Source organism: Camelus dromedarius, chromosome 19, assembly GCF_036321535.1.
Source record: "Camelus dromedarius isolate mCamDro1 chromosome 19, mCamDro1.pat, whole genome shotgun sequence".
Classification (NCBI taxonomy): domain Eukaryota; kingdom Metazoa; phylum Chordata; class Mammalia; order Artiodactyla; family Camelidae; genus Camelus; species Camelus dromedarius.
The window spans coordinates 38,629,597-38,648,369 of NC_087454.1; the positions used below are offsets into that span (position 1 = coordinate 38,629,597).

Here is an 18,773-nt window from a genome sequence, read left to right on the forward strand (position 1 = left end):
TCCGTTCTTTCTTCCCATGCTTTAGTTATGATATAAAACAGTCACTTAGACATTTACCTTTGTGGCAAAAGCTGCAGTGTACTTGAAGATTGTTTTTATCAAATCATCTCTTACCCTTCATCTATTTATTTTATATGGAGTACAACAGAGATCAGATCTTCATTTGCTATGTATGAAAAATATTATATTTTACTGATGTGATTTTTTTTTAACCTTAATATATTGATCTCCAGAGATAAATCAATACGTGAGCTACAAGTCAACAATTCAAGGATTTAATGTTGGGAAGAAGTCAATAACTTTCACCTTGGAACAATGGCTTCATCCCCCTTCCCACCAGACAGTAACTGCTCCCAAGCCAGCCCCATGTGTCAGGGCAGTGATTGTCCGTAGAGATATGACAAGATGAACTTGGTCAGGTTTGAACTTGGTCAGCTTAACAAACAGATCACTTCAACATCAGAGATGGTTTATCTGAGTTGTGAGTCCGCTTTAGAATTCAGAACGCCTTCCATTGGTGAAGATTCAGAATAGCAGGGTTCCAAACACAGCAGTAAGCTCTCACCAGTATCAGTTCCTTTCTCTCTGTCTCTCTTCTTCTGTCCTTTAATTACACAGTTGTACCAGCTTAAATCCCCTACTGTATGCTAATTTTCAAGCTTTCTCATCAGAAAACACGTCTTTCCTGTATGCGTGTGCATATATATAGCTAGATGTGAGTGGTGAATATTCATTTTGTGCCATGACACAGTGGCATACAGCGTAGACCTTGGCTCTGGACACATTAAACACGAGAGACTCCCTACTGCATGTGTTACTCCTGCTTGCTTGTTGGAAGAGCCAAGTCCCCATTCCCTTCATCCTCCTTGCAACCCTAAAGTACATCAGGGAAGTTAAGACTCAAATTAATGGAAGTGATAAAGCAGCACTTTCTACATAAAGGGCTCCGCCAGGCTCCTCCGTAGGTGAAAACGAGCCAGTCGGTATTTCGGTCCTCCACTGTCCTCTGTCCTGGGCCCCACGGCACGAGCAAGCTGAGTGAATACCAAGGCCTTCCATCCCCATGGTCACTGCATAAGTGGTGGGGCTGTTAGAATTTTATTATCCCGTGTCTCTTATTGTGAGTGGCTTTTACTGAATCTTTGGAGAAAGTAGCCAGGCATCCCTAACGCTGATGAGAATTCTGAAATAGAAACTACGTGTTTTACTTAATAATACAGCTTGGGTATTTTTTATTAGTGTGCAAAGGTAAGTCTGATTAATGCCCCTTAGCCTGGCCTTTCCTACAAGGGTTTGTGAAAGTACTCAGCTAACTACAGGACATATTCTACAGTGCGTGCCTAATGCACCCTTCAAAACCACATGTGGTTGGTGCAACATTTTCCATAATGTCCCCTTGTTGAACTAATAGTACGGTAAACAGAATGTCATTTGAAAAAAGCCATTCAGGACTAGAACTCATGTTTAAAATAAGATAAATCTTTATCAAAGAGATGTGAAGCAATTCAGCGGTGAGTTTGGTTAAGTTATTTACACCATTAGAAGAGGAGGCAGTCTTAGCAGTAATTCTAATTTATGCACTTATAGGCACGTAATACTCTCTGTTCAGCCGTCATCTCTAGAAGACTCTCAATTTATTTTCATTTATGTTTATAACATGTTTGCATTATTGAGCTTGCTCTGAGAACATCCAGTCAGCAATCGTGGTATCTATAAAATACGTATATGTGAAATCAGTGGAGAACACACAGTGACAGAGAGGCATCTGCTGAGAGCACATGGAATCTGAGGCTGTGTAAGTGTATGTGTGGGGCACTTGGAGAGTCTGTATTTATTCAGCCATATCCTGTTTGGAAATAGGCAATCTTTGGTGAGTCAGTTCGGAAGCATACTGACTGTGAAGGGTCAAAGTAGCACAGACACTTTTATAGTGCCCATCATGTGTTAAATACACTAACTGTCCTAAAGATTAGGTTAACATTCACTTCCTTTTACATTTTTAAAGCTATGTAAATATACTTTTTTTTTCCTGTTTGAATGTATTTTAGGCATTTGCTGAGTGTTTAACCAGAGAAAATAAAGTTATCAATCTTTTTTGATAAGTAGGAAAAGTCAAAGTTAGCTACCTTACCGTGTTTACTAATGACCTGGATATCCAGGGACATCGTATAATGATGTCACCCTTCGGAGGGCTCTCCATAGTATCTCCTTAGTGCACCTTTCATCCTGGAAAAGAGGACTGCACGCGGACAATGTAATTGCTGTTACTGGACAGAACAAGAGTAACTGCATCTTTTTGATGTGTGAAGCTGGGTCTGCGCATGTCCCCATCAGCACCAAATGCTTTTAAATTTTTGGTATGCTGCAAAGCAAAATGCAATGACAATGATTGCCCAAGAATTTTTCTAATTTATATTCATTGCCAAACGCTTATAATTTATGAGCTGTGGTTGGCATTGTATCCACTCTCCACTGCTATGGTAACTCCCGGCCACCTTTCCAAAGCCTGGTAACGTGTTTTCCCTTCATGCTTCTGTGGCAAACCAGGTGCAGAACGCAGGGCCCTTCAACCACGTCACATCCTGCCCACCATCAACCAAAATAACAAGCACTCTGCACACAGTCTCAATTTTAAGTTATGACTTCTTGTTTGAAAGTAAGGTAGGAGCCAGAAGAGACAGTTTAAGAAGCACCTCCCCAAAGTGATGACTGTTCCTGCTCGCTCTAACACTTGGAATAAAATCTGAACTATTTTTCACCCACCAAATATTAAGTAACTTGTCCCCATTCGTCCCCCACCCTTATTTGTCCCATGTCTCCCAGATCACACAGACCCCTGTCACTTCCAGGAATAGGCCAAGCTCTTTCTGATCACACAGCTTTTGCAGGGGCAAACCCATTGGCCTGGAATGCCTTTCTCTGTTCATTTTACACAGATAGCTCCTTCCTTTCCATTAGATCTTGCTTTAAATGTCAGCCCCTTAGCATGACTGCACGTTCACCCTGGCAACAAAAAAAAATTAGGCCTTCCCCTATTCCCTTAACTCCTTGCTTGGTTCCTTCTTGGCCTTTTTTGCGGCCAGCAATGACCCGTTCTCCTGTGTATGTGGTTTTGTCTTTCCCCATTACATCACCTCTGTGATGACAGGGTGTGGATGCTTGTAGCTCATTCACCAATGTTTCTCCAATTTCTCCCTAGGCTCTTTTCAACATTCAGGAAACATCACATACATGCATAAATAAATGAAATATTTAACGTACAAAAAAGGTAGGCCAAAGCAGGGCAATCTGGAGCTAAATGGTACCTAATAGACCTGAATTTGAATCCAACTTTAGCATTAACTAGCTTAATGCTGGGTTTCTTTTTTTTTTTTCATGATGAGAACTTTTAAGATCTAATCTCTTATCGGCTTTTAAATACGCACTACAGTATTATTAACTATAGCCACCATGCTATACACATTACGTCCCCCAGGACCTGTTTATTTTATAACTAGACGCTTGTATCTTTTGACCACCTTCATGCATTTTGGCCACCCCCGTATCACTATATCATGAGATACACTTATAGGCCTAGGGTGACAACATTATAGGGAACACAGATCATTTGAAAGTGGTGCATTTTTACATAGCAAAGCTCTTGATTAAAAAAAATAAATTCCTGAAGAAATGTGATTTTTTTTTCTCCACAGTCAAAAAACCAAAATTATCAATGAGTCACACTTTTCACAGCTTATTTCATGAACTTTTCACATTCCTATCACATTTGTTAGTGACATATCTCCTTCCCATTGGCCATGTGGTAGCAGACACAGCTTCCGGGTGGGATGAACATGGCGGGTGCCAAAGGAGGTCACACTTGTTCCCTCTGGGTCACTGAGCTTCTCTAGAGTCTCTGCCTTAGTTTTTCCAACTATAAAACAAAAGAAGTCATACTTGGGCGAAGTGTTTCTGAGCGCTTCTGTAAGGACAAATTGTGATCAAGGCTGTGAAGGCACGTTACATTTTTAAAACATCACATGAGTAAAAGATGATTTCCCAACCTCAAGTAGAAAAGTAAATAAGGAAAAATGTGGATACAATGAAGAGAACTTGGAAAAGTTTCAGCACGCTTTATTGGTGAGAAAGTTAGCCCCCATTCTCCCACTAACAAAAATGGTGGGGGAGGGGCGAAGTGGAACATGACCGTGAGAAGAGACGGTAGAAAGATTGTTCTGTAAAATCTGAAGCTTGCAGGCTGCATTTTCAAGCCCAGTTTGTAAAAGGGTGGGCAGTGCTGGTGATGCCTGGAGTGGTTAACTCTTCTTTATATGGAGGCGGGAGAGATGCGAAGCGGCCCAGCACCAGCACCTGGTGAGAGCGGCTGTCACCTCTCAAATAAGGAGAAAGGGGGAAATCGGAGCCGGCACTGTAGTCACCTGTCTCCTAGTCTCTTCCTTCTTCCACATGCTCTCCCAGTTCCGTCACAAACTGTGGTTACTTGATCGTGTTGCTTTTTAGTTGTAAAATTCTGCCCCTCTGAGCACCCCCCCTATAGACAGGGATGGCGCGACCTGGGAGGGACGGAGGGAAGCCCGCACTAAGCGGATGCCCTGATGACTGCACACTGGAGGCATGTCGCTGAACGCCACCACAGCCCGGGAGCCGCTTTATCTGTTTATCAATTGACATCCTACTGCGGCCCTGAGATGTAGGTCAGGCTCATTGGAAACACCAGCCCCCCGATCACATGCCGTCTTCATTGTATTTCCAGCCCGGGTGCGCCGCTGATTCCTGCACACTGGGGTGCGTCTGGGCGGCTGGAGGGAGAGGAGACACCTGTGCCTCAGGGACGCAGGTGAAGTCCCATCCACCTCCCTGTGGCTTTCCCGGGTGCTCTCCCATCCCCTCAGTTCTCCCTCCTCACCACCATCTCCCCTGCCGTCTTGGCCCCCAGCCTCTGTTTAACACGTGCCTTTCCCGCTCTCTCCCGGCTCCGCACCTCAACAGAAGACACAGAGGGCTCCACACAACCGGGCCCGCCTAACAGCGGGGGAGGGCTTGGGCTGCAAGAAGAAAGCACTCGCACCTTCCGCGCTCCCCTCCCCTCTGCAGCTGCCTCCTGCCACTCAGGCGGTCCGACGTGCGGCGCGGCCCAATGAGGGCCCGCGGCCTCCGCGGGGGCCCCGCCTCTCACGGCACCTTCGCCAATGAGCGGCAGGAGGAGGCGTAACGCGCGCCCCGCTCCCGCCTCTCCAGTTCAGGCAGCTGGTGTGAGCTGGGGTGGGCGCGAGCGAGGGACGGCGGCCGGACCTGCCGGTGGCTCGGGGCGCGCAGCCCGACGGCGGGGGCAGGCGCGCGGCGCGGGGCCGGAGAGGGCGCCAGACCCTGGCGGCGGCGGCCGAGGCGGTCGGGCGAGCGGGGTTGCCCGGCGACCTGCGTCCGAGCGCGCGGAACCCTGCGCCTCGCCGGGGACGGTCCGGAGTCCGCGCTATGGAAGAGGAGAAATACTTGCCGGAGCTGATGGCAGAGAAAGATAGCCTGGATCCATCTTTTGTGCACGCGTCGCGCCTTTTGGCCGAAGGTAGGACTGGCCCCCTGCGCTGGGCGCAGAGCGCTGGCCCCCTCTTATCGCGGCGGGGTTCGGGGAGCGAAGTTGGGGAGGACGCCTGTCTCCTTCGCGGAAACTGTCCCTGAAGGTGCTCGCCCCGGAGCTGCGGGCAGATGCTGCCTCCCCGCCGTCCACGTCTGAATTGGGGGACACCAAAGCTGGGAGGTCTAAGGGCAGAGGAGATGTGCCCTGTTAGGGTCACTGATGGAGGAACGTAAGGAGTAACAGGGACATTGTCACTCCGCAGAGGGGAGGGTGATCGGAGTGAACGGTGGTCAATGTAGTGTTTTAAGAGCTTCTTAGCTACGAATCAGCATTTCTTTTCCTTCTTATTTTTCAGTCTTTTCTTTTTTCCTTCCTTGCTTCCTAGTGATTTTGGTATCCTTTAGTCTAAGTACAGTCTTTCCTATGGAAAGTCTGGGGATAAACCTAGATTAAGTGATGCAAGTTCGTCTGTGTTTGTGAATGTGGAAGAGGCTGGAGTGCTTGTCAGTTTGTTTGAAGTGTGGTGAATGGGGGCCCTGGCAGAGCTGGTCCCTGGGGTCGCTCCACAATTGATCAGCTGTTTCACCAAGTGTGCATTTTCTTTTGTGTACCTGTATTATTAAAAGAGATACCATTCTCAGAGGAACATAAATGTCTTGTCTTTTGCTTTCTTTTGAAAGGTTTAAACATGTCTGTTAAAAGTAGGAGTGGTTCTGAGACAGCTAATGAAAGACCCCAAACACCTAAACTTCTGTATGACAGAAGTATTAACCAAATTACTCCATTATCTTGAAATAATGCTGTTTAACTGCTCAGAGGTACTCTCGACATCTTTAGCAATCTACGTATGCCTTTTTAAAAACAACTCCAGATTTTTTTTTTTTTTTTGGATGATTGCCTCATCAATAATGAATTGCTTCATCATCAAATTGACTACAGGGCAGTTTTGTAGGTTAGGTTGTTATAAACTTACCCATAGCAAAACTAAAAGTAACAACTTTCTCTTCCTCAGCCGTTCAGCATTAAAAGAAATGATTTCTTTTTTGAGGTTTAATTGACATTGGAAGGAAAAATCCTAATACTCCATGTACGATTAAAATAGGCATGAGGCTTTTTTGAAATGCTTTATTGATGGATTATTATTTGCAACAACAATAAAGTGTTAGGGTTTTTTTCTATTTTGTACACCAGGCAATGAATAAAAGCTTTATAATCAAACTATTGAACACGGGAAACAACTAAGCTGTTTCTCAAGGAACAAGTCGGTTTTGTAGAGGATTTGGGAAGGAAAATGCAATCATGCTTACTACTTTCTTGATTACTGAATAAAAAAATAGAAATTAAACTTGAAAATGAAAGTCAGTTAAAAATTAAACTCACCTTCTCCTCTGTGTAAAATAAAGATAACTGCATAAAATAATAGGAATAGTGAAAATTAGTGGATTCATCAATGATGAAGAATGTTCAAGAAGATTAAAAATGCAGTTGTCTCCTTAAATCATTTACTTCAATATATTTTCCAGAAGTGTCTTCATTTAACTTACTATGTCTTTAAAATGAAAAAAAAAGTTACAAATTGATCATTTTCTCAGATCTGCTAATTGGACTTCTTTTGGGAACAGCAGGCACGATGATTGATTCATCAGTCATTTAATGAGAGTTAGTGGCCTTAGTATTGAAAACTGCCAAAGTAAAGAAGTACACATGAGGCGCTCTAAACAGAGCGGGCAGATACTTCTGCAGCTGATGAAACAGTCAGAGAAGGCTGTGCACCTGCTTCCTTAACATTTTATTTCTCTCCGAAACTTGATTTCTTGATATTTAGGAACATGTTTCCAGGGACCTTGTAATTTGATTTTTTCCCAGTAGGGGGAAGCATGTTCTGCTTTTGTAAAGAATTAGGAAGAAAAAGCTCCTAAATGGAAAAGCATCTAAGTAAGAAATGAAGAGAGGCATCCAAATTTCAGAGGAATCATAATGAGGAAAGAGAATGGAGAAGGTGATGATAGTAATCTTGAGTATATCAAGAGCGAGGCAAAAAGATCTATAAGGTTTAAATTAATCCTCCCATTGTACCTGAGATTCTGTATGTGCTTATCAAAGAGTAGCTGAGTGTCCTTTTGAATCTCTAGTAAAGCTTTGTATACATTTTACATTATGGATCTTCCATTATCTTTTCAAATGCCAATTGCCAAGATGAATAGGTTTTGTTTTGGATCTCTGTAGGAGAGGGTTCTTGAGATGATTTTATTTGCACACCTGGAAATGCACTGATGAAAGGCAGTGGCTATAAATAAACCTGCCGTAGGTACTCATTTGAAAAGAAGGTGCGCACTGAAGTGCATTTCAGGCGGCACTGTGCAGACCGTCTCAAGACAGAGTGAGTAATAAAATGATCAGATGATTCAGATCTTCAGAATGATTTTTCTGAAAGCTAATGTATCTAAGGGCAGTGATGTAAACCAATGAGCTTTCACAGTGATTTATTTTGCTTTTTTGATTGGTGGTAGATGCAAATCAGTGCTCAATTGTGACTGAAGGTCACAGGGTTAAAAGTACTAGTCTGTTGGTTATTTTGTTATTTTTGTTGTAGTTTGTGTATTTCACGTGTTTCTGCTGTGTGTTTTCAGTAAGAGTGATTCTGAGACAGCTAATGGAAGACCCCCAAGCATTGTATGTGTTTTGTTGCTACTTTGAAAAGATCTTGACTGACGTGGTTTGAAGAGTATTTCTGTTTGAGTTGTTAAAACAGTTTTCTTCTGTGATTATAATATTGTTTAGTTGTTCATTTGTATGGAAGGTGCTTTTGTGGATGATAAAACAGCAAATTCAGCATGAGCCTTCAAGTTCCATTCAGCCTCTGAATTTGCTTGCCAGATGAAATGAGATGAGGTTATTTATATCCATGCTACGTCTGGGAACTGCACTAAACTGAATCCAGAAACCTGGTTTTTTAATTCTCCTTTTGCGTAAACTGAATCCTGGTAAATTTCCCTTCCGTGAGCCAGTTCCCTTGTCTCTCAAATCAAGAAGTCAGACTAGATGATCTGTATGTATTTCTGGTCATTCTAAGTAAGTCTGGGGTGACTGTTGATGCCAAGGAGTGGTGTGTGTGTCTTCAGAATACCCAAATCAGTGGCTGGACGTTTTTGAAACTTTCTTCATTTCTTCTTATTTTACTGATTAATAATATTAATCACTATCATGTAATTTAAAGTATATGTTATTTGGGGCACTGGGACAGATTTATGTTCTTATGTCTACTATTTTCAAGGCTTGTGTCTAAAAATGTGTATACCTGGAAATATTCTTGTTTGCAGTAAAGGACGCCTGTCTGCTGACAGACCTAGATCTCTTCAAGTTTGTAGATTCAATTATAGTGATTCCATACCCTTAGGAGAATTAATAAATTCTTCTCCAGTTGAGAGTGTTTTCAGTCCTTGGCTGGCGAGGCTTCCTAACCTGAATTTTTCACAAATGTTGGTAGATTCATCGTTGTTTTCTTTGACTCATCGTATGATGAGACCCAATATTGCCAAATATCCCAACAGTTCAAGTGGTTTAAAAAAAAAACTGGGTTTTGTTTTTTTTTTTTTTCAAATTTTGGTGGAAAGCTTGCCCTCTGTCTAGGACTGGCCTGTTTGCGGATGTGGCTGAGCTGCACCCATAAGAGGAGAGGTAAATATTTACCCCAAATGCTGACTGGTAGTGATTTAACTACATTTAGATTTTCAATGAGCGTCATTTTTAATTTAGAATGTGTTCCTTGAAATATTTGCCATAAAACATGGCCAGCTCTTAAGTTAAAGAAAGGTATTGGTATAAATGTATAAAACCAGCTTCTGATAAAAAACAGTATTCATGTGACATTTCCTTTGATTCCTGTCATCTCTTATTTCTCCCAGTAAATTTGGGATAATCTTATTCATGTTTCTTAAATAAAAAATAAAAATTGGCGAAGAAAGTAAGTTTAAGGTATCTTTAACCTGCAGTTAAAACGCATTTACGATATAGTCGAGAAATTCTGCTTCAACAAACAAAGCCCATGGGGTGCAGTGTTGACACTCCTGCTGTTGGGAAAGACAGGGCATTTCATTGATTTCTTTTCTCATTCTCAGTTTCTTCATCTAGAAAACAGCAAAGGCACTATCTGCCAGGTATGGTTCTTTGAAGGTTAAAAAATGATGTTTGCAACTTTATAAGCTGTATTTTAAATGCATGTAAGTAGAAATTTGTATGCAAATAAAGCAAAAACAGAAGCAGAAATTCGACAAATGTTAAGAGGATGCTTTTGAGATTTTCCCTAACATTTTAATGGCTTTCTGGACTTGACCTCAGCTAGATTTTGTAATGGAAAGAGCACTGCCTTAACTCTTTGAATCACTGCTGAGTGAAACTGGAACTCAGAAACGAAATGATGAAGTAAATGATCATATGAAAGATGATTCCAATGAGGGTTTTTAAAGTATCATGTTCCCCGAGCCAGGGGGCACTTGTCCGTGTCGGACCTGAGTCTGTTCATCCTGGCCCCGTGTCTCTCAAGGCCCTTCCGCACCTGCCCAGCCTCCTCCTCAGCCCTTCACCCTTTCACCCCATTCAGCCGATTCATCCTCTTTTTTTTTCATTAAGGAAGAAGTGATCTTTCTCTTCTGATGTTCTTCAGCCTCCAGTACCTAAAAATTTCCATACTCCTTCTTTCATTCCCAGAAGATGAATGAAGGCTGACTTGTTGACAGTATCCTTAACCCCAGCGCGCACCATCCCCTCCAGACCTGTTCTGAAATTGTAGCCTTTCTTCAGTGTCTCCAACTCTTTCCTCCATCCACTCTTCCCTTGGAGCAGTCCATAAGCAAGATCCAATCTAAATAACTTAAAAAAAATAGAATACTTGCTTCACTTGCCAAAAGCAGTACAAATCATCTCTCTTGCCCCTTGCTCTCCGTTGTTTCCTCCAAGGTCCTGGTAACATTAGTCTGCACAACTGCCTCACTTTCTCAGTTTCCGTCTGTGTGACCCTTCAGTCTGGCTTCTGTCCTCATCATTGCCCTGAAACCAGAGACTCGAGTGGATTCGTCTCCCAATGGCCAGGTCCAAGGCTGCAGGCGCTCCACCTCCTGGTTTTCCTCTTCTCTGTTTCTCACCAGCCCTCAGCATCCTGCGTCTCTCTCCCCTCCCCACCGCAGCACACACCACTGCCAGAGTGATTCATTCAGGATCAAAGTCTGCCCGTGTCACACCTTTTATGATATTCAGTGGGCAGCTGTCTCTGACAGCAGCAGAGGGGAGGGGCCCCACCCTGGCTCGTCCAGGGGAGGGGAAAGTCCAGGCTCTCCAAGGCGTCCCTTGCCACTTCTCTGGCCGGGAGACGGGGAAGCACCTTTTTGCTGCTCCCCGTGTGGCCTTAGAGACCCCAGGAGGGGTGGGGAGGAAGGTGCCAGCAGGAGTGACGCCTCCTCAGACACGGCTTGCAGGGAGAAGGATGCTTCGGTGCTGCTCCCGGGGGTGGACCTCCTGCATCTCCACGTGGCCTCCGTCATCACTGGGGTGGACGTTAAGCCCCTGTGCCCCCTCAGCCCTTCTGACTGGAAAGGGTGCCTCTTTACTGCTGGGTGAGGTTGAAAGTCTGGGCTCCTCTGTTTAACCTGGCTTGATGGGGGTGAGCACGAGACAGCGGTTTTCGTTTTCGGTTTGGTTTTCTGTATTGTTTTTGGTCGGGGAAGGATGCTGTTAACTCAGAGTTGTCTGTCTTGCTGGGTGGCCCTCTTTCCAGGCCTGTGGCTAGAGAGAGCAGACTTCTCTTGAGACTCCATTTTTGCCTGTTTCTGTTGATGTTTTTTGGGTTGCCAGCTTCCCCAGTACCCACTTCGCTGCATAAGAAGCACAGGAAAAACTAGGGAAACCAGTGCTGGGTCACTCCTGGGTCTGGTGGTACCCAGCCAGCCTGCCTCCTTCCTTCCACCTTTCACAGAGTCTTCTGTGTTTATTTTATACATAGTATCCAGTCCCCTTTCTTTCGTGTGTTTTAATTTTTTTCTTTATAAAATTTTCTTGTGAATGCAGGTTCGGTCTTTTATGTTAGTATTTCATTAACTAATATAAGAATGAGCATGGCCAGGATAAATCCATCTGTATAATGGGCACAATAACTGATGACAATTCATAGTTTCTCTGAAGTGTACCATCTAGACTGAAGCTCTTTGCTTCCATCGCGGCTGTGCAAGAGAAGAGAGTTTTAGATGTAGTTTCCAGAAACCCTTGGAAATGACTACAGTGTCACCAGCTTTGTTTATGCTCTTACTTGTTTGAACACGTGATTTGATCCTCTGTTTTTATCTGATGCACATAAAAGAAAAGTAGCTTAACTGGAATTATATTCTGACACAAGGTGGTTTCTTAAAGCTACAAACAGTGTACAACTTAATATATAGCTTGTAATATGATCCTTTTCTTACAGAAGTGGTGAATTTCAGTAAAAGAAGCTTGCTATAAAACAGATTTTTAAAAAAATAATAGAGGCCTGATTAATAGCTGATCTTCCAAATGAACGTTAGCAAATACCCATGTTATGTGACGTTCCTTTTCTCAAGTGGAGAGTTCTGAAATGGTTGCGTGTTTTATTTGTCAAAAATTTGAGGGGTCACAGCCAAGTATCCTGTTGCTGAATCCTTATTAACTACTTTGGGAAAGAAATCCTGTGTAGTGTATCCCCATGGCTTGCCTACCCTTAGGAACACTACTTCCAAACAATTTTTTTTTTGCGGTAGCGGGAGATAATAAACGTTCAAGAACAAAATTTGGGGTCATTTTCTGTAGATACACTTACAGTTTAGCTACAGTTTGGGGGTGGTGAGTCCTGTCGGGCGAGGACTCTCCTGCACTTGACTGCGATCACGCGTGCCCTTGAAGGTGTGATGGTAACGCGGTCCTCAGTCCATGAAGAGGTGTCAGATATTTAATGTATTGGTTCTCAGCTGATCTGTGGGAGATTTAACAGTGTACGTAAGATGGATAACGGCACATGAAGACCTGCTGGGGTTTACAGACGGATGATGTCATAGGGGTTCAGAGGAGTCGTGACCTCTGCCATCACGGTGACCGTGAACTCTTCCTCCCCTGCACCACTGTCCTCGTCACTGCTGTCAGTTTATTACTTGGATTGCTCTCTGTCAGGCACTGGACCAGATACTTTGCACGCCTGACTGCAATTCATCCACTCCCCAATCCTATGAGATGGTTATTAGCATTCTCCTTGTGTTTTACCAATGAAAAAAATTAAGACATAGACAAGTTGATTTATTTCAGGTCATGCAGCCAATAAATGATAAAGCTGAAACCGAGGCTTTCTCCCCGAGAGGCATGTGGAGCCATTACAGCTGCTGCCTCCTGGGGAAGGGACACGGCTTCAGTCAGCTTGGTGGGAAGGTCAGGTCTTAATATGCAAAGTCCATCTAGGAGACCAACGTGGTGGTCCTCATTAACTTCAGATACAGGTCCCTGCATGCCAGCGTGGGATGGATTTTCCCACAACATCATTCAATAAGTCGAGTATATGAAAGGCAAGTACCTTTGTCAATGGGAAAAATTTGCCTTAGTGCAGAATCAGGTTAAGGATTCTTGGAAGAGCCTTAATTTTCAGAATGTCTTACGCTGACTGTTGTTTCTGGGGGAGTTTGCTGATGAGGTTGAGGTGGCAAAGAACAAGAGAGCATTGCAGGACATTTTTTTTTTGGACCAAAGAGAGATTGGAGAATTTTGTGTGTGATTTGCTGAGACATTTTTCTTTTCTCTTTTCTCTTTTTTTTTTTTTTTGAGAACTGCTTACTGCTTACATTTGCCGAATTCTTCTATGAAGGAAGAACAACCAGAGGTCCTCTCTTGTGTCTTCAGGCAGTGTCAGTTTTGTTTACAATTTGGGAGTTGAGGAGATTTCTCACGTGGTCAGAAGCTGACAAGTCAGCACCATGGCTGGATTCAGATGTCGTCTTGTAGGTTCTGAGGTTTGAGGGTTTAGTAGCCTTGAGACAGATGGGTCAGAATGACCACCCTGTTACCGGGAAGGGCTCAAGTTGATGCCAGTTTCTTCAAAACACTCAAGATTAGATTTTACTCTTCTAATAGAAAAGCAGAAGGAACGTGTTTTCTCTAGAGTGTAGATATTTTTAGCAGGTTCATCGTATGTCAGAAAATGATAGGTCCTGATTGCAACTCAGGAGAGGCTGAAGGAGAAGAAATCTGTTAATTTTGAAAAGAAAAGATGCCTGAAGTAATAGCTACTCTCAATGAACATACATTCTGGGTCAGGTTGTTACATTATATCCAAAAAGGGTGGGTAATGTTTCCCTATATTACGGGGAAAAGGTAATCAAAAGATAAGGAAGAGGCAGATTAGAGGGTAGCACAATCCATTTGGATTTTGTAAGTAATAAATCAGAGGTGAGGTAAATGTCCAGTTATAATGTGAAAGTGTCCAAAAGCAACCATCAAACATGGACACTTTAAGCAATATTGCACAATATCACTTGTTTAACAAAATACCAAGATCTTGCTTTGAAAAACTTTTTTAAAAAGTTAAATACCTGTTACTATAGAATTTATTGTTTCCTTTAAGGTAAATTTCCTCCAGGAAATGTAAGGAATTTGATTTTCTAGAAATCTGATTCATATGCAACCATACACTCATTGTATAAAAGGGAGACAGTAGAAAGATTACATACTAGCATATAGTTCTTTTTATGTATTTAAGCATGTAAATGTTACACATGGGGACATTTATGTGAGTGTTCAGTTGACTTAAGTGCCATCCCTATCTCCACACAGTCTAAGGTTTCCTTTCTAAAGAAGCCAAAAACTAAAAGCTGCCTTTTTATTCATCCAAGATTTGGTAGAAGAGGGGGCCTTTCAGGAATTGCGTGAAGATGAGAGAACATTTGGTGTGCCGAGGCAGATGGCATTTTATTACATGAAGTTGTTTTGGAATGGACTTCATGGTGATAGACGGCTATGCATTGAGCTAGACTTCTGAAATTAGTGAGCGATTGGAAATTATATCATGTCCATATAAGGAAAATCTGGTAAAACTAAAGCGTTACGATAATTAAAAGCCATTTAATGGAATTAGATGAAGTGATAAGTATTGGGAATGAGTTGCAATAAGCCAAATAATAGTTTCTCTTTCAGTAAAATGAGCAGACTGGATGTGTGTGTGAGTGTGTGTGAGTGTGTGTGTGTGTGTGGAACATATCCTATGCAGGCACTCAGTGAGAATTGGTTGTCATTATCTGTGTGGTATATTACTGTCTGAGATGTACATTTGGGTTGAGGAGAGTGAAAGTGTTACAGGCAATTAAATAAGCAGTTTCTGTAGGATCCGAGAAATGTAATGATAGGGAAATAGGTGATGGTTTGGGATTCTCCCGCAGGGCACCTTTTAAAGAAGGGTCCAGGGATTGTGGATGGCCTCAACAGGAAGGGCCTTGTTAGTTGAGATCCTGAAAGTTGAGATTCGTGAATGAAAAATATTGCCTGCCTTATCAGTAAACAAAGGACAGCCTCAGCCAAGACAGCTGCCCCCACGGTGAGCCCTGAGGGGACTCGGGAAAGAACAGTACGGGCCCTGGATAGCCAGGTGCTTATCAAAGGCATGACTTCCATGAACCCAGACTTTTTTTTTTAAATTAAAGTATAGTCAGTTACAATGAGTCAATTTCTGGAGCAAGCATCATGTCCCAGTCATGCATATACATACAGATATTTGTTCTTGTAATCTTTTTCACTGTAGATTATTATAAGATACTGAATATAGCTCCCTCTGCTATACAGAAGAAACTTTTTTTTAGTCTATTCTTATATATAGTGGTTAACATTTGCAAATCTCAAACTCCCAAATGTATCCCTTCCCACCCTCTTTCCCCAGTAACCATAAGATTGTTTACTATGTCTGCGAGTCTGTTTCTGTTTTGTAGGTGAGTTCATTAGTGTCCTTTTTTCTTTCTTTCTTTTTTTCCTTTTTTAAGATTCCACATGAGTGATATCATATGGTATTTTTCTTTCTCTTTCTGACTGACTTCACTTAGAATGATGATCTCCAGGTCTATCCATGTTGCTGCAAATGACATTTTATTCTTTTTTATGGCTGAGTAGTATTCCATTGTGTAGATCTACCACAACTTCTTCATCCAGCCATCTGTTGATGGACACTTAGGTTGCTTCCATGTCTTGGCTATTGTAAATAGTGCTGCTCTGAATATTGAATGAGCCCAGACTCTTGTACCTTCCCATACATAGAAAAGTGCTAAATTCATTAACTTGGGACATCTGGTTTTCTTTAATTTACAGTAATCTTTTGATGTTCTGACTGTCTGGTCTTTGTTGCAAAAACCCCTGTGTATCCCGGCTGGTCCTGTACCTCTTCAAAGCAGTTGCTCAGAGCTACTTTGAGAGGTGCCTTCCAGCCTTGAAGTCCTCAGAAAGTCCACCAAGTAAAACATAATTCTCAACTTTTAGGTTTTGCATTTTTTCTCAATCAGCAGATACATAAATAGAGTATAATGGGAGTTCAGTGAAGAAGGGGCTATACTCTGAGAGAACTATACATGGATGCAGGAAACAACACCTCTCCAAGACTGAAAAGAAAGAAACCATTTATTTGAATAGGTAGAAGTTAAGTGTGATATTGTGATTTATAGCAAGAAAAAAATATATATATACATGGTGGTCTTAACTGTTTCTGACCATAACTTACAAAACTCTTGGAATTTCTTTAGTGATGAAAGCTGTAAAGATGCCTTTTGTAATGTCAGTGAGGTGACTCTGGAAAGCTCTTAGACAACCTAAGGGTGGGGGCTGGTTGTCAGGGGAACCTACCAGTTCCTGTCAGTTGGAACTTTCAACCCCAGCCCTCCCTTCCTCCTCCCCCCAGACCCTCAAGGAGAGGAGCTGGAGGTTGAATCAGTTGCCAGTGGCCAATGATTCAATCAATTGTGCCTACGTAATGACTCCTTCATAAAAACACGAAAGGACTGGGTTCAGAGAGCTTCCAGGTTGGTGGCACGTGGAGATCTGAGGAGAGTGGTGAGCTCACAGAGGGCTTGGGAGCTTGTCACCCTTTCCCAGACCTTGCCTATGTGTCTCTTCCATCTGGCTGTTCCTGAATTACACCACTTTGTAATAAACCAGTTATCTACTAAGTAAAATGTTTCTCTGAGTTCCATGAGCTTCTCTAGCGAATCCATCGCCCCTGGGGAGAGGAGTTCACGGGAACCTCTGCTTTACAACCAGTAGCATAGAGGTACTGCCATCTGAAGTGGAATAAGCAAGAAGGCATCTAGAAAAGTGGGACTAAGGAGAGGTAAAGGCCTATCACACGTACCTTGCAAGCTACGTTAAGAAGTTTGTACTTGTTGGCTGAAAAAGACTGTGCAGCCTAAAAGAACACTGATAAAAAGGGAAGAACAAAGTCACGCCGATGATCAAAGTCAGGATAGTGGTTGCCAAAGGCAATGCAGATGGATGGTCAAGCGGTGTAAGGGAAGTCTGGGCTGATGGAAATGTCCTCTGTCTTGTCAAGAGTACTGCTTACACAAGCTTATGCAATTATCCCTGCTCATCACATTGTATACCTAAAAACTGCATTTCATCATTTATAAAAGTACTTCCATTTTTTTTTAAAAGACACCAGACCAAGTGGAGTAAAGAGAAGAGTCTTCATTGATTTCTGCCGTTGGATAAATACTGCACATAAACTTGCAAAGGATTCATGAGATGATTGGTTGATTATGGTACAAGAGCAAGCAAAGTCCCAGAGAGGTTGAGGAATTGGCCCACAGTCACAGAGCAACCGAGTGGCAGATCTAGGACACAAACTTCAGTATTTTGACTTCACCTACTTGTGTTCCTTCTATCAGAAAAGTCACTCTCAAATGTTTTTTTTAAACCACATTCCAGGGGAAGAAATACCACACATACACACACTTACAATAATAAATGTTTCATAAAACAGTGTTTAACCTTAAAATAAATAATTAACATGTTGCATCGGCAAGTGTCTTCTTTCAGATACAACAGAGTTAATATTTCCTCCCTTGCTGAAACAAACCTTTGAAACATGATACATCTTTTCACACCACGATGTCACGCAGTGCGGAGAAATGCTCACGATGGAAAGCTTTAAGGATCAAGGGTGCAGCAGATTCAGGTGCCTGTCTCAGGCTCCCTGGGGACCGCTGACCAGAGTGGGACCGATTTCTACATTGACTGTTGAGTCACAGATTCAAGGGGAAAGTGTATCAAGAAGGTGGCAGCGGTCAACAAAGCCACATGTGCCAAGAAGTCAGAAAGAACTTTCAAAAAAAAAAAAAAAAAGTTGACGCATGCAGTAGATTTGGGAAGAGGAATGACTTAGAAAGGCAGAGAGTAGGTCCTCTTCCTTCTAAAATTCAGTACAGTTTTGAAAGTTATCCATGTTGTTGCATTTGCCAATAGTTTCTTTTTCCCTTGCTGAGGACTGTTCCATGGTATCAATATCTCACAATTTGATCATCCAATCTCTTGCGGATGGAGATCTGGGCTGTTTTCAGTGTTCGCTCATTATGTATAAGCTGCTGTAAATGCTCACTTGTGAGATTTTTGTGGACATGTGTTCTGTTTACACGGAGTGGAATTGCTGTGTCTTAGACCGTGCATATATGGTTAACTGTATATTATAGAGGATTGCAAACTAGTTCCCTAAAGTGGTTGGACTAATTTACTCTCACCGACAGTGTGTGAAAACTCTGGCTGTTCCACTAACTTGTCTACGTTTGAAATTCTCAGTCTTTTTAACAACAGCCATTCTAGTGGTTTCAGGTGGTAACTTGCTGTAGTTTGAATGTGCAGTTCCTTCATGATTAATGACATTGAACATGTTTTCAGGTGCATTTGGGCCATTTGTATGTGTTGTCTTTTTTGAAACAATTGGTTAGAGTGTTGACAAATATTTCATTGTCGGGTTTTTTTTTTTATTATTTTAGGAGTAATAGATATGTTTTGGATTTGCATCCTTTGCTAAGTATATGTACTGCAAATACTTTCTGCCAATACATGGCTTAGCTTTTAATTTTCTTTAGTGTCTTTTGAAGAACAGAAGCTGTTAATTTTTTTTTTTCTGAAGTCTAATTCGTTGTGTTTTCCTTTATGCCTGGTGTTACCTGTGTCCTCTCTA

At 42.4% G+C, this 18,773-nt stretch overlaps 1 protein-coding gene across 4 annotated transcripts in view; it reads left to right on the top strand.

Moving 5' to 3' along the window:
- Positions 1-5,275: 5,275 nt before the first annotated feature.
- Positions 5,276-18,773, top strand: part of KHDRBS2 (KH RNA binding domain containing, signal transduction associated 2) — a 522,708-nt gene continuing 509,210 nt past the window's right edge. For all 4 annotated transcript variants that reach the window (XR_010376930.1, XR_010376929.1, XM_031434467.2 and 1 more), the window contains exon 1: positions 5,276-5,563. Coding sequence is in view for 2 of the 4 variants with exons in the window: in XM_031434467.2 (XP_031290327.1) it covers positions 5,473-5,563 (91 nt within the window). In the remaining 2 variants the exon portion in view is untranslated. The remainder of the gene's footprint in view (positions 5,564-18,773) is intronic.